Consider the following 17,311-nt stretch of genomic DNA (forward strand, 5'->3'; position numbering starts at 1 on the left):
TCACCGCTGTGGCCTCTCCCGTTGCGGAGCACAGGCTCCGGACGCGCAGGCCCAGCGGCCACGGCCCACGGGCCCAGCCGCTCCGCGGCACGTGGGATCCTCCCGGACCGGGGCACGAACCCGCGTCCCCTGCATCGGCAGGCAGACTCTCAACCACTGCGCCACCCGGGAAGCCCTGTATATTCTTTCTTAATCCCATTTTCAAACTCCCATTCCACTACATCCTGTAAGAATAAAAATAAAGAGCCAGACAGAATTCTAAAACTAAACCAAATAATTACTTCAAAGTTGTCTTTTTTTTCTGAAGCTACCAATAGAAAAACTTAAATCTTGCTTGATTTGGCATCACACCCTCCTTCCAAGTCCATATTCAGCTCTGTGAATTTATCTGATTTAACTTTAAGAATGTAAAACTTAAGTTATAACAGACACTAACTTTAGAAACAAAAAAATAAAAAGAAAAATCCTACTAAAAATGGTTACCCAATCACAAATGAATAAAAGTTATTGCCAATGTTCGAGATTATAAAATACGCTTATTATTTACAGTAACTACATGCAATACTGGAGAGAAGAATACGTGTGTGTGTGCATTTTGGTGGAGGAAAGGGAATCAATCTCAAACTCTGACTAGCATTTCTTTTAGTTCAGACCATGGACCTCCTAAATAAGGAGGAACTTTATGTACACCATAGCCTAGTCATCTTTTGATCAATATTTTATTTTATTATTTTTAGTATCTTTATTGGAGTATAATTGCTTTACCATGTTGTGTTAGTTTCTGCTGTATAACAAAGTGAATCAGCTATATGTATACATATATCCCCATACCCCCTCCCTTTTGCATTTCCCTCCCACCCTCCCTATCCCACCCCTTGATCAATATTTTAAACAGATTCATATACATTATGTATTCCTGGATCACATGCCAACTGAAATCAATGAGTGATGATAAAATATGTTGCAGGGACATTTACAACTGCCAGGGATAATCCAAGAAATAAATAATCAAGAGTAGAGTATAAAAAAGCTGAAAGATTTCCAATCTTTAATACCTTCCTCTATCTCACCACGTCTACAAGCAAGTTATTTGAGAAATGAAACCAAACAATCAGTAAGGATTAAGGAAAGCAAACTTCAGGTTCTCTGAAAGACTTCAGGTCATTCTTGATTTCATAAATTTCATCTGAGCATTAGTTTTAAATGATGATATGATATTTGGTTCACTGGCATAACACTACATCTTTTGCTTTAGAGGGTTTTCATTAAAGACAATGATTACTAGGTATTATAGAAAAGGCCCAGTGTAATAATAATACTTTAATTCACTATACACATGAATACTATAATCTTAGTAGTGTAATTATAGAAACCATTTGAAAAGTATCTCAAAACCATACTTCTACTACTTGGATTACAAGGGGCTTGAAGCCCTATAGCTTAACACTGGAATGATCAATCTGCTAATGTTATATTCCAGGAATTCACCCTTATTTGCTACTACTGAAGGATGCACTGATATATTCTTCAAGCTTCTTTCCCTCTGCCTTTAGCTGGAGCTCTCTGAGGTATTCTGTGAGATGTCAGGTGTCTCCATAAATCAAAAGAGACGGCCATGAGAAACATTACAACACAAAATTCAAAAAATCTCTTTAGAAAGTAGCCTCGCAAATTCATTTGACCAAGATCAAGTCTGAAATCATAAACTCATACTAAACCATTAACACTTCATTTTTTTTAAATACTGTTTCATAAATGTAGACATATTTTCAGGAGCAAGAGCATACTGTAAGTAAGAGATTTCCAATTAGCATATCTTAAATCCACATGACCTTCAGAAACTTTAAGCACCTACTTCCCTTTAGTATTAGTAACTTCCAATTCCTTATGTGCAGTTACTTGGCTAATCTTCCAAGAAGGAATTATTTCTATTAGAAAATGAAGTCTATTTCTAAAAGAAAAGTTACCACTTACATTTCAATATTTCTGTAAATACTAAAAGATAAAAGACTATGATTTGGGAACTCATCCCAGGAGAAATAAAAGCTTGTACTGATTTTTTTTTCAGTCTTAAGTCCACAGTAATTTAACCATTACAATAATTGTTGATAAATTTCCATAATTTTATATAAATAATTTTTACTACAATCAACCTGGAAGAAGAAGAAAGAAGATGACTTGTATGAGAAAGCATCTTTTCCTGCTTACTTTCTTACAAGAGATTATGTTTCAAGAACACCAGTGCAAGCCATTCCTAACCCTGCCAATGACTTTATCTTTTCTTTGATTCTTAAACAAAATTGTTATTCAAATACTTCCAACTAAAATTTTGCTTCTAGCCAAGAACTAATTCTGCCTAAAGCTACCAAAACACACAAAATACATGAAATAACTCTTTTCTAATACTATAATGCTGAATAAGGGGAAACAAATAAGATGAGATCTACAAATGCCCCAGCACACTGGGTGGAGTGTCCTGGCCACAGACAGAGACAGGAAAGGAGAGAACACTCCCTACTTAGGTTTGGAGATCTACAGAGGATCCTTTTCCAAGGTTCCAGCTGAGGACTGATTGCCACCTGTGTGAAAGCAACTATCCAAGGATGAGAAAAAAAGCACTCAAAAGAAGCTGAGAAAACAATCCCTAGAGTCCACAGAGTCAGAAACAGTTTGTGTTCCCACCAACCAGAGCAAAAACCCTTGTAATTTACAACACCTAAATACTCAGAAGGGTATTGTCTCAATAAGGGGAAAACTAGTTAAAGACTTAAAAACTGCTCTGGTCATGCCTAACAAAACTTAAAAGCAAGCCATGATAGGATGAAGCTGTTTCCAAGAAACAACCGTGTCACAGAAAAATGTGCAAGAATATGTATAGAAATACAAAAATATCCAGTACCCAACAAGATAAAATCCATAACATCTGGTATCCAATTAAAAATTACTAGGCATGCAAACAAACAGGAAAATATGGCTCACAGCAATAACAAAAATCAATTAACTGAAACAAACCCAAAAGTGGAAGAGAGAAAAGAATTGGTAGAAAAAGACATTAAAACAATTATTTTAACTATAGTCCATGTATTCAAGAATACAGAAGAAAGATTTTGTGTGTTAAGTAGGGATGTGGAAGACATAAGTGACCCAGTTTAAACTTAGAGGTGAAAAATACACTGGATAGAATACCAGATTAGATTTGGCAGAAAAATAAATTACTGAACTTCAAGATACAGCAATTGAAATTGTCCAAAATGGAGAGAGAGGAAAAAAAAGAGCAGAGTATCAGTAAGCTATGAAGCACAACATCAAGCAACCTAAAATATGCATAACTGGAGTTTCCAAAGAAGAGGAGAGAACGGGGAAGAAAAAACATTTGAAGAAATATGGCCAACATTTTTTCAAATTTGATGAAAACTATAACCTACAGATCCAAGAAGCTGAACAAACCCCAAGGAAAACAAATATGAAACACGCACCAAGGCACATCATAATTAAACTGCTGAACAATATCAAAAAAACAAACAACCCAATCAAAAAATGGGCAGAAGACCTAAACAGACATTTCTCCAAAGAAGACAGAGATGGCCAAAGGCACATGAAAAGATGCTCAACATTGCTAATTATTAGAGAAATGCAAATCAAAACTACAGTGAGATATCTCCTCACACCAGTCAGAATGGCCATCATCAAAAAAAACTACAAACAGTAAACGCTGGAGAGGGTATGGAGAAAAGGGAACCCTCCTACACTGTTGGTGGGAATGTAAATTGGGACTATGGAGAACAGTATGGAGGTTCCTTAAAAAAGTAAAAACAGAGCTACTATATGATCCAGCAATCCCACTACTGGGCATATATCTGGAGAAAAACATGGTTTGAAAAGATACATGCAGCACTGCAATGATCACTGCAGCACTGTTTACAACAGCCAATACATGGAAGCAACCTAAATGTGCATCAACAGATGAACGGATAAAGAAGATGTGGTATATATATATATATATATATATCCATAAAAAAGAATGAAATAATACCATTTGCAGCAACATGGATGGACTCAGAGACTACCATATTAAGTGAAGTAATAAGTCAGGCAGAAAAAGACAAATATCATATGATATCACTTATATGTGGAATCTAAAAAGAACGATACAAATGAACTTGTTTACAAAACAGAACCAACTCACAGACACAGAGAACAAACTTATGGTTACCAGGGGGAAAGGTGGGGAGGGAGGGATAGACTGGGAGTTTGGAAGTGATCTGTACTATATTTAAAATAGCACTGTATACCACAGGGAACTCTGTGCAATATTCTGTAATAACCTAAATGGGAAAAGAATTTAAAAAAGAATATATATGTAAAAAAATAATAACAATAAAATTTTAAAAAAATAATCAACTTGCTCAAAATCAGTGATAAAGACATCATCTTAAATGCAAACAAAGAAAAAAAAATATTTTATACAGCACACCAAATACAAAAATAATAGAAGACTTCTCTTCAGAAACAGTGCAAGCCAGAAAACAGTAGAGATTTGAAAGAAACGTCTTTAAAGTTCTGAAAGGAAAAGAAAACCCTGTCAACCTAAAATTCTATGCCCTGTGAAAATATCTTTAAAAAGTAAAGAAAATGCCAAAGCTATATGAATAGCAAATAAGCAAATGAAAAGATGCTCAGTATCATAAGTCATTAGGGAAATGTAAATTAAATGAGTTACCACTAAAGACCAATAAGCATAACTAAAATCTAAAACACTGACCACGGTGAACACTGGTGAGGATGTGGAGAAACAGCAACTCTCAGTGACTGCTGGCAGGAATGGAAAATAACACAGCCACTTTTGGAAGGCAGTTTGGTACTTTCCTACAGAGCTAAACACAGTCTTACCACACGATCTAACAATCACATGTCTTAGTATTCAACCAAAGGAAATAATAACGTATACAAAGACTGCATATTAATGTCTATAGCAGCTATCTTCATAAGTGTCCAAACTTGGAAGCAACCAAGATGCCCTTCAGTAGGTGAATGGATAAACTGTTGTACTGTACATCCACAGCGATAAAAACAAATGAGCTGTCAAGCCATGAAAGATATGGAAGGCTCTTAAATGCATACTGCTAAGTGAAAGAAACCACTCTGAAATCATTCAATCATACTTTATGATTCTAACTGCATGACACTCTGTAAAAGGCAAAACTATGGAGACAGAAAAAAGATCAGTAGTTTCCAGGGGTCCAGAGGAAGGGATGGATGAACAGACAGAGCACAGAGGATTTGGGAGACAATGAAACTATTTTGCATGATACTGTAATGGTGGATACATGTCATCATACATTTCTCAAAACCCATAAAATGTATGACACAAAGAGTGAGTTCTGATGTAAACTACGGAAACCCACTTTAAGTATAAGACACAGTCTAAAAGTAAAAAAATGGAAGAGATAAATCAAGTTAACACTAACTGAACAGAAGCTAAGTGACTACATTTGTATCCATCAAAGCAGATTTCATAGCAAAGAGTTTTACCAAGAATAGTCTTTCATAATTAAACAAGTCCATTCATCAAGACAATATAAGAATCCAAAACATTTTTATACCTAACCACAGAGTTTCAAAATACACACAAAAAAACTGATAGAACTAGAAGGGGAAATAGACAAATCCACAATTACAGAGGTATTTCAACATCATTCTGTCAATAATTGATAGAACAAAAAGACAGAAGATCAATAGTAACACTCAACTTGATTTAATTGACATTTATAAACGATTTCTCCCAACAACAGCAGAATACACATTCTTTCCAAGTGCACATGTAACACATATCAAGATATAATACATTCTGCACCATTAAACGTTAAGCCTACAAATAGTAGTATGTTCTCTAACCACATGGAAAAACATTAGAAATCAGTAACAGAAAGATATCTTGAAAAATACCAAATATTTGGAAACTAAGAAACTTCTAAATATTCCATGGGCCAAAAAAGAAATAAAGAGAAAGTATTATGAACTGAAAGAAAATGAAAATACAACATATCAAGACTGTGGATTCAGTTAAAACAGTACATAGGGGGAAATTTATAGCACTAAACACCTATTTCAAAAACCCATAATTTATGAATTACGACTATAAAGAAATGGTTCTCACGTGTGACTTCTCAAGTGGGTATCATACTATAATTACTTTCTTAGCAACACCTGGAGTTTATTTTGAACACTACTGTACTTTACTATAATTCCCTTTGCAGACTAGAAGTTCTCTGCTTTAGAAAAGCAGCAACGTGTGGTAGATAAAACACAGATTCAAACTGGGTTTGAATTCTAGCCAGGATAGAGAAACCCTGGACTCGTTAACCTTTTCTTAAAAGTTTTTTTTTTTCCTGTGAAGAAGGAATAGGACTGCCTATTTCACAAGATTATTTTAAATTGATCATCATGTGCTGATGCTGATGACTAAAAATGTAAATGCAAAACTGTCATATTTTAGTAATAAATAAAAAATGATTAAAAGTTTTTTCTTAAGTTTTATCCATTACCTTGCCACTGGTAATATATCTGCAATTAATTTTAAGAAATTTCTCAGTAAATGCTTCTTCCTCCTCAGAAGTTGAAGATACAACTCGTGCAGGTCGAATACCAGTAAAAGCAGATGAGAGAGTTTCTTCTTTCGGGTGGCCTACATCAGGATTCTTTAAAAAATAAAAAAGATAAAGACACTTCAGAGAACTAAATAAAACTAAGCACATTGTTAAATGCAAATGCATAGCTCTCCCCAGTAAGTGTTCTTCCTTCTCATCACATTCTGCAGAACAGCTCAAAACATTTTTATGCAAAAAAAATATGGAAAAGAGGGCTTCCCTGGTGGCGCAGTGGTTGAGAGTCCACCTGCCAATGCAGGAGACACGGGTTCGCACTCCGGTCCGGGATGATCCCACATGCCGCAGAGCGGCTGGGCCCGTGAGCCATGGCTGCTGAGCCTGCACGTTCGGAGCCTGTGCTCCGCAACAGGAGAGGCCACAACAGTGAGAGGCCCGCGTACCGCAAAAAAAAAAAAAAAAAAAAAAAAAAAAAATATGGGAAAGAATGTCACTTCTTTTACATTTGGTAAAGATCTCTAATACAGCTTAAACTTACATTTTCAATGATTTTTTTAATGGGAATATATATATACTGGTTATATGTGTGTGTGTGTGTATACACACACATACACATTCAGCTGCTCCTGAATCAAATCACTGGTCCTGATCATTTAATATATCCCCCAGATGCTGGGAGCAGAGGAAAGGTGAGTGCTTGTCTGTGAAACCTAGGAATTCAGCAGAATCCATTCATTGAAGAGCCTGTTAAAATCTCAAGCTATCAAGAATTTATCAGTACCATTTTACAAAGTATTAATTAGTTAGATCATAGGTTCTTAACTTTTTTGATGCCATGGACCATTCCCACAGTGAAGCCTATAGACCTCCTTTTCAGAATGTTTTTTTTTTAATACACAAAATATAGAATTACAAAGAAAAACAATTATATTGAAACAATTATCAAAACACTTTTTAATCAGAGATATAGATATATATGCTTCTTTATTAATACATTAAATAACAAGATCTAGTGATAACTCATAATGATAATTTTGAAGTGCATGGCCATAAACAACATTCTGTGATATCTGCAACAACTCTAAATTGATTTGAAAATATGTGAGTTCTAGGGCTTCCTTAGTGGCACAGTGGTTGAGAGTCCGCCTGCCGATGGAGCGGACATGGGTTCATGCCCCGGTCCGGGAAGATCCTACATGCCACGGAGCCGCTGGGCCCGTGAGCCATGGCCGCTGAGCCTGCGCGTCCAAGAGCCTGTGCTCTGCAATGGGAGAGGCCCGCGTACCATAAAAAAAAAAAAAAAAAAAGAACTGAAAATATGTGAGTTCTATTGGGGACAAAGTCACAGGTATCCCTGGTGCTTTTCTATAGTTTGCTGCTTATATTCTCAACCTTTAAAAATGTTAGATTTCACTTAAAATTTTTTCTATCCAAGTTCACAGAACTCATAGTTTTCCCAAAGTTCAATATTCTGTACAAATGTAGGAAGGTTAGACAGATGCCCTTTACTCTTTGTTTTATATACCTCCACAGAGGCATTTCATACCTTATAAGTAAATGCACAATGCCTTATATAATACTTTTCATAGTGGCAAGGTTCTTCAGAGCTTTGAACTAAAATCTGTCACTTTGCAATTAATACCTAATAGTTATGATTTGCCCTTTTGAAATAATAAACAAGACTGCTTCCTCTTCAGTCTCACAGACTTTGAGATACTTGAAAAGAACTATCAAATTTAACATAACTTTTTCTACTCTAATAAATGGATCTAATTCCTTAAATTCTGTCCCATATAGGACAGAAATTTTAGACTTCCTTTCTAAATTTCATATACCCTTCCTAAAATATAGGGCTGAATCCCAAGCACTTGGGGAGATACTCAACAGACATTTTTTGAAGGTAGACCAGTTCAGAACACTGCAAAACAGCTACATTTGATAAAATTATATTTTTAAGAAAACTAAAACGGAATATTTTAACAGCTGCATGATACTGTTATAGCATTATTATCAATCTTTTCATTTTGTGATACAAACTAATAACTTTACATTCATCCTGTTGTCTCTGGTAGTTATTGTATCTAAGAGTTTTATATCATATATAAATTCATTTAGCACAGATAATTAAATAAGGGACATTAATAATAATATTAATTGATATTTATGAATACCTTTATATTTAAGTATATTATAAAGACCATTTCATTTTCAAATCACTCATAAGGTATATACTATTACCTTAATTTTTAAGGAAACGTATGCTTGGCCAAATTCAGTAACTTGCCCAATGAGTAAGATGAAGCTGAGATGAAAACCCATGTTGCCAACACATGAACTAGTGAGCTTAACTGCACTACTATATGCTTTCCATTTCAAACATTCTTCTAAAAGATTGTGTGCAGAGGGGGAAAAAAAAAAGCCAATACAGAGCCATCAGAGGGCCCCCTGCAAACTGGCACAAAGCAATAAACAAATTTTGTCTGTGACTGTTCAGTTACTCCCAAATCAGGTGACAACAGTATCTACTAAATAACCATATTATTCACAGAAACTGTATCAGGGTATATTGTCAAATATTTTCCTTAAACATATACCTCATAGAGCAACATGATCTCTGAGGTTCCCTCAAAGTCTCAAATTCTACAACTCAGTATCAATAGCAATCCCAACTTGTCAACGTAATCCTATTAAAAAGAATACATGAGATTAGCTTAACGAATGCTCAAAGTATAGCACAAAAGAGTATTTCTTTAGTTAGTTTTTTTTTTTTTTTTCTTGCGTTATGCGGCCCTCTCACTGTCGTGGCCTCTCCCATTTGCGGAGCACAGGCTCCGGACGCGCAGGCTCAGTGGCCATGGCTCACGGGCCCAGCCGCTCCGCGGCATGTGGGATCCTCCCGAAACGGGGCACGAACCCGCGTCCCCTGCATCGGCAGGCGGACTCTCAAGCACTGCACCACCAGGGAAGCCCAAGAGTATTTCTTTAAAAGAGATCAAAGTCGTTCAGAGAAATCATAATCAGACCTCATTTTAACTTACATACATGTACATGATCCAAAGTATCAGTATCTCCATCTCTGTGAATTTACAGATTCTGTTTCTTAATAAGGTGATTTGAATAAGCTTATTTGAGTGCTTTCTGAAGCTTCTTTGTGCAATTTTGTTTTAGCCACTAGGGATGGAAAGGTCCTTAAAAATATAGGATTATAAACATTTATTTACCAAGCCTCAGTTGTCACCTCAATTGTTCAAATGTGCAAAAGGAAAGCAATGCTATGACAAGTGACCCCAAAAGGGTGACTTATGGTCATCTTTTTTGTACAATATGATTAAATATTATATAATTTGTAGAGTATTATTATAAATCATTACCATAAGCTAATTAGCAACTCCAAACTCTCCTTTTCCCATGTTGCCTTGGCTTTATGGAGTTTTTGTTCTTTAGTGATTGAAAATACGTAGAAATGTTCTCTGGTAACATGTAGGTAAGGCATACAAAATTTGAGGAGGAAAAACCATACAGGCACAGAAATACCAACATTTATATTTATTTCATACGACATATATAATATATAATCTAAAATAAAATGTTTATTTTTAAAGCAGTGAATATTATGTTTCTTCACTCAATCCAATAAATATGATGGGTACCATTTACTTCCTATAAATTGTTATGTTTAACTATCACTCTCAGAATTTATTTAAACTCCACTTCTTAAGAATTTGAGGCTCTTAAAACAAACATACAGAATAAAATACAATACAAATAAAAAATAAAAATATCAGAGTGAAGAAAAAATAAAATGCGATTTTAAGCGTTGTACTTGGGAGTTTTGGATCTGGCACTGAGCTTTTTAGCAACCAGGTTAAAAAGCAAAGAAGGATCAATTTTTAAATTCTAATTATGAGAACAATGCTTGCTTTCAGAATCTAGAAGAAAACTCTCACTCAGTAATTTAACTATTTATTTGTGATATTACAAATATAGAGATTTCTTCTACATAAAGAAATGCTTTCCTAAAAATCTATATAAATACAAAGTCCTACTATGAATTTTATGTTTTCACATATTTCAAATATAAAATTTTGTTCTAAGAATGCAAGACTAAGGTATAATTATAGCACCATCATTTTAAAAGTACATATTAAAAAATTATAATTCCCTAATAAACTGCTGGTATTTAAGTTTAAAAGCACCAAAGCTAAATTATATTATACAATATATAGGTAACATATAATTCACGTGTTATTTATACATACGGCATTTATAGTTAACTTTATTTTAATATAATATGTAATATATGAGCTTATGTTTATTATATAATAAAGTATATATACTTACATATGAAAATTTAGGTTTAAAAGCATGAAATTTAAAATTATAATTTATATATTATATATCAGATAAAATATATTTTATATATTATATATTTTAGTGATTTTAAATTTATTTTAAGTTTAAATATATAATATACACACAGAGAGAGAGGAAGGAGGGGGAAGTAAGCAAGAAGGGACAGAGGGGAGAGGAACGCTTGTGACTAGTTTAAGGATGGCATATGTGAGAACAATTTTTGAAGCATATGCTACATTTAATCTCTTCAAACTATATTGATATTTCTAACTAAAATTTTTTTAACTTCTATCATGTGTGCTATTACTTTAATGTCTGTTTTCAGGTATATAAGTTCAGGATGTCAATGAATTATGTGATTAGTATAATTAAAATAGAGGGAGGTTTATTTTATTAGATTTCACAAATATTCTCAAGATCCCCAAAACCCTATAAGAAATTAACATCACTCTTTTATATATTTTCTCATCTATATGTAAAGGGAATAGTCACTGAATGTCTTTTTAAAAAAAATCTTATTTGACTAGAGTTAGAAAACCTTCTAAAGTTCCCTGACTAAACAATGTGGTTCTCTTGAAATTTTATAAAAGGCAACATTATGACACTTCACTGTGTCACCCAAGAAGATATGCTGAAGTCCTAACCCCCTACCTCAGAATGCGACCTTATTTGGAAATCAGCTTTTCACAGATGAAGTGAGTTAAGCTGAAGTCACACAGGAGGATTAGAGTGGACCCTTAATCCAATCTAATTGGTTTCCTTATCTGAAGAGGAGACCACTATGTGAAGACACAAACACACAAGGAGAAGACAGCCATGTGACTACAAAGGCAGAAACTGGAGTAATCTGTCCAACAAGACAAGGAATGACAAGGATTGTGGGCCAACACCAGATGCTAGAAGAGGCAAGGAAGGATCCTCCCCCACAAGGTGCTTGCCAACATCTTGATTCCAGACACCTAGCCCCCAGAACTGTGAGGTAAGTTTCTGATTTAAACCACCCATTCTGTAATACTTTGTTACAGCAATCCTAGGAAATTAATACATGCAAATAATAATTTTTTAAGTTACATAAACAGAAGAACAACATATTTAAAAGTCCAGAGAATCTTAAATATTGAGGAAAAAAAAGCAATGCTTTTGTTCACCTTTTAATCATTTTAAGCAATACTTCCGATTATCTGCTTTACTTTTATTTTTGCTTTGGTAAGCAAAAACTTGCTACATTACTTCCACATAGCTCTTTACTACAAACTTTCTAGTTTCTACAATTTGGGACACATATATTTTAATTTTAGATTGTATGTCTCAGTCACAGAGAATTGGTACTGCTAATCCTTACCCTTCCATCAATTAGTTCAAAAAGTGGTTAAGAATATAACACAAAACCTGGATGTAGACTGTCAGGGTTTAAATCTCAGCTCTACCACTCATTAAGCATGTGACCTTGTGTAAATTACTCATTCTCTCTATGCCTTAGTTTCCTCATTAATAAATGCATAGTAAGTACTTTTTAAATGTTAATAGTAACTGTAGCAGAATAATTGCCTATGCTTAAAAAGAAGCTTTTAATGTGCCTAAACTATTAATACTTTATATATTTTCTCCTGTAAGACCTTCTAGGCCTTCCATAGAATCTCTTAGTAGTATTTTTTCAAAATTATATTTTCTTACTACCATGAAATATAATTTCAAAATTATATTTTCTTACCACATTATAAGTACTCTACTTTTCTTATTATCTTTTAGATTTATTAGAGTATACTAAAGAGTGTTTTATGTTAAAGAGAATACAACTATCTGCTAGCCCATCTTTCAGTATAGTAACATAAGCAGAAATTAAAAACTATTTAAAACCATTTCACTTTTCCATATTATTTATTTAAAATTTTTTTTCCTCTGAATTCCATCCTAAATATATCACACTAGTAGCTCTAGCCTAACATGGCATTAGCATAATAAATTTAAGATGCAGAGAGGAGAAATCAAAGGAGATAAACAAACAAAAAAGGTTTTTATATTTACAAAAGAATGCTAGATTAAAAAAATTTTACAAAATGATGATAGTGCAAAAGTGACAGGTTTTACTACACTCACAATGATTGAATACTACTTATCTTTTGGGGTTGGGTACAATTATTTGCCTATCAATAGTAGTTTCTGAGCTATCAATTTCCAGCTATAAAGTGCTAGTAAAAAAACATGGGCTCTGGACTCAGACTATCCGCGTTGGAATCCTAATTCAGGTAAGTAGTTCTAGCTTTTCACAATTTTGCTTTAGGGTATGGAACACAAGCTAAATTAACCAAAGGCTACACTGCTCTCCTTTGTCATTGCCCCTTAAGAATATATCTCTTTGTTAAGTCCCATGGGACAATGGCATGGCCATGTTCAAAAAGGTCCAGTAACCGTTTGGTCCAGTATCATTAGAAACTGACTTCCATCTTGGTCAATGATGAGAATAAATGTAATATATTCCTTTCATGTAGCTGTATTCTAAAGCAGTTGTCATTTTTACAAGATAGCCAACAAATAAAACATTTGAAAAAGACCCCCTTTCTCCCTCCCTCCCTCTCTCTCTCACCACAAACACCAAGAAAAAAGTCCCTAGGCAAGAAGACAAAGTTATTAATAATATCATGCCCTTTACTCCATGAGAGAAGTGGAACTAGTCTAATACTACAGCTTAGAAACTAATAATTCCTAATAATTTATAGGCAAATTAACATTAATCATTTGTGTTTTGTTACCAGTATGCCATTTGGTATCCTAAACTTTGAGTGCAAACTGGGGCAGAGAAAAGGATGTCTCCTAAAATCAGCATAGCAACACAGAAGAATCTCTCACAGGAGTCTAGCCAGTTAATGGAGAAATAACCTTTTACATGTAAGCATAATCACTGGGTCATTATGAAAATGGGAAATTATGATTAGTATTAATTTACACAGGAAAGGCACAAAAAACATAATTCCTGTCAGAGGAATTTTAATCAAAATTATTAAATAAAGTTTTTTTCCTTGGAATTCATTTGTAAAATGTAACATATAGAACATCTATTCCTTTAAAATGTTAGATAAATTAATATACTATTAGTTACTCTGAATTAATATTCTGAAGAACAACTAAGATAATAAATTTTGTTTTTCTTTGGCAGTGCTGTGCAGCATGTGGGATCTTAGTTCCCCGACCAGGGATCAAACCCACGCCCCCTGCAGTGGAAGTGCGGTCTTAACCATTGGATTGCCAGGGAAGTCCCCATAAATTATTTTTTTAAAGTGTGCCAAAAATGAACTCAAGAGTTTTAAGTATTATATAAACATTCACAGAAACTCAAATAAAAATCAAATTGGACATGGACTTCCTATCATGATACACTCATGTTTGTTAAGTAAAATTCCTTTCTTAGTTAAATTATTATATGATATTTATAAAAGGGCTGATGAATATCTTTGGATTACTACTATCACCAACAGTAATCAATTTAAGCTGTCTGATTTAATAAGAATGTTTCACTTTAAAAACTGGGATTTACAAATTTAATTAACAAACTAAAAAGGTAAAATTTCGTTCAAGCCATAGGCAAAGTAGGATTAAAAAAATGATGATATATACGAATACAGTGACATTTCTTGATAGCTTTGAAAAGAAGGGAAACTTACAGTGGTCTTATCAAGTTCAGCCTCGGATGATGTTGGTGATAGAGGACTTATGGGGCTTAGAGACGGGGAGCTCTCAACACTGGAGACATATTCAGGATCAGGAACATATAAAACCTGGAAGAAAATATTCACGTAAAGATTTAGTCAAACTAAAGTATTAATAATTAGATGGTATTCTCTAAGCGAGCACCATTAACAATGACCTTCAGAAATAAATTTTAAAAATTAAAACCTTCAGATTAAAAGAATGTTTATTACCGAAATAACTGTAACAAAATTTTTAAAAAGATATTTAATTTAGATAAGTTTGATAACACAAACTGCGGGCAACAGTGAAGGGAAATAGTAATTCTTATAAATTATGGGTGTTCCTCTTAAAGGACAATTTGTCAACAGCCAGCAAAACTTAAAATGCACATATCCTTTAACTGAGCCATTTTACTTCTAGGACTTGACTTTATAGATATACGTGCATATAAAGAAAAAGAGAAACAAGAGTGTTTCCTAGAGCAATGTTTACAATAGCAAAAAACTAGAAAGTCTAAAGCCTACTGTACTTGGTTAAACCATAATACAGGCACACCTCGTTCTACTGTGTCACCTTATTGGACTTCGCAGATATTGCGTTTTTTACAAACTGAAAGACTGTGGCAACCCTGTGTCAAGCAAGTCTATCAGTGCCATTTTTCGACTGCATTTGCTCACTTCCTGTCTCTGGGTTACATTTTGGTGATTCTTCCAATATTTCAAACTTTTCATTATTATTATATTTGCTATGGTGATCTGTGATCAGTGACTGCTGCAAAAAGATTATGACTCTCTGAAAGCTCAGATGATGGTTACCATTTTTTAGCAATAAAGTACTTTTAAATTAAGGTATGCACTTTTTTTTTTTTTTTTTTTTTTTGCAGTACGTGGGCCTCTCCCTGTTGTGGCCTCTCCCATTGCGGACCACAGGCTCTGGACACGCAGGCTCAGCGGCCATGGCTCACGGGCCCAGCTGCTCCGTGGCATGTGGGATCCTCCCGGACTGGGGCACGAACCCGTGTGCCCTGCATGGGCAGGCGGACTCTCAACCACTGCGCCACCAGGGAAACCCAAGGTGTGTACTTTTTTTAGACATAATGCTATTGCAGACTACAGTGTAGTGTAAATATAACTTTTATACACACTAGGAAACCAAATAATTCTATGACTCGCTTTATTGTGATATCTGCTTTACTGCAGTGGTCTGGAACCAAATCCACAATATTTCCAAGGCATGCCTATATATTAATAGAGTGCAATACTTTACATACATGAAAAAATCTGAGATTGAGTTATGCTTAAATAGAACATTTTTCCAGAATCAAAGTTATTTATTTTTTTTAAAGATGAAAGAAAGGCTAGAATATTTTTGGAAGGAGATACATATTGGTAACTGTGGTTGCTTCTGGAAAAGGAAACTGTAAGTCTGAGATAAACTACCTTTAAAAAAGTTTGAATTTTTTATCAGGTACATGTACTGCTTTGAATATTTTTTAAAGCTCTTTAAAACTATATTTGAAAAGACAACAGTTATTTTCAATATACATGGATATAAGTGACATTTAATTTTCTCTTCTAGAACCAATGTGATTTGTTCAAAGTGTGCAAAAAATTACTCTTCTTAAATTAACTATATTGCAATGGATACTTTCTGTCTTAAAACTGATGCTTCTAACCATCAATGCATTAAAAAAAAGATACCTGTCCAGTAACAACTGCTCGGGAGAATAACTTATTTAACTGAACAAGTTCGTTGGGCGTTGTATCAAATTTCAGGGCTATACTATTCAAAGAATCCCTTGATTCAACCTGTTTAAGAGAAAAAAAAAATTAATTTGTCAAAACAGAAAAACTAAACGATGAGGTTTAATGATCATTAATATGTCTATGGACCAATTTTACATTTGACTAATAACTGCTATTTCCATCTTTAAAGATAGGATAACTTGACAAATTTTGTGTTTGTTAGCAACTGATCTCAACCTATTATGATACAGAGTATAGGCTTTATCATAATACATCACAATTACATGTAGGCCTCTACTTCAAGCAATTTCAAAATACAAAATATAATTTTCACAACACAAACAAGTGATTTTTATTTTACAAAGATTTTAAAACAATATAAATAGTTTGTAAAACACATGTAACGTCTAGAAGCTAAGTTTACTTTAGCAGAGTATGCCTGTATTAAACTTAAAGTGCTGTTTCTAATGATCTTTACATAATCTTCCATTTAAATAAATTAGAAAATATATTTGAACCAAAGCTGAGGAATATGTTTTTGAATTAGTATATTTTAATGATCATATTTATAGAAATCTTAAATTATGGGATTTGTCAATGATCCTGAAAGAAAAAGTCATTTGATCAATGTATTCCTTTAGAGTTCTCTATACATAAAGCATCTCTGTAGAGAATGATGAAGTCCAAAGAAGTGGTTTTAGTGCATAAGGGATTTACAATCTAGTTAGAAAATAAGAAAGACAAAAAAGGTTATATAAAAGATAAAGAGCAATTTAAGTGAAACAACAAATGCAACAGAAGCTCTGAGCAGACAGAGCAACATATTTGCTCCAAATTGTCCAAGAAAGACTTTATGGAAAAGATTTAAAGCTATGTTGAAGAAGGGGTAGGAATTTGAGAAGTAGAGAGAAGGGAAGAACA

The 17,311-nt window shown here is 33.9% G+C and overlaps 1 protein-coding gene across 2 annotated transcripts in view; it reads right to left on the minus strand.

Moving 5' to 3' along the window:
* Positions 1–17,311, minus strand: part of OXR1 (oxidation resistance 1) — a 361,766-nt gene that overhangs the window by 56,567 nt on the left and 287,888 nt on the right. For both annotated transcript variants that reach the window (XM_007446539.1, XM_007446538.1), the window contains 3 exons: positions 16,346–16,453; positions 14,618–14,731; positions 6,546–6,698 (listed from right to left, as the gene is read on the minus strand). In XM_007446539.1, the coding sequence (XP_007446601.1) occupies positions 6,546–6,698; positions 14,618–14,731; positions 16,346–16,453 (375 nt within the window). The remainder of the gene's footprint in view (positions 1–6,545; positions 6,699–14,617; positions 14,732–16,345; positions 16,454–17,311) is intronic.

This window comes from Lipotes vexillifer, unplaced genomic scaffold, assembly GCF_000442215.2.
Source record: "Lipotes vexillifer unplaced genomic scaffold, Lipotes_vexillifer_v1.1 scaffold327, whole genome shotgun sequence".
NCBI lineage: Eukaryota > Metazoa > Chordata > Mammalia > Artiodactyla > Lipotidae > Lipotes > Lipotes vexillifer.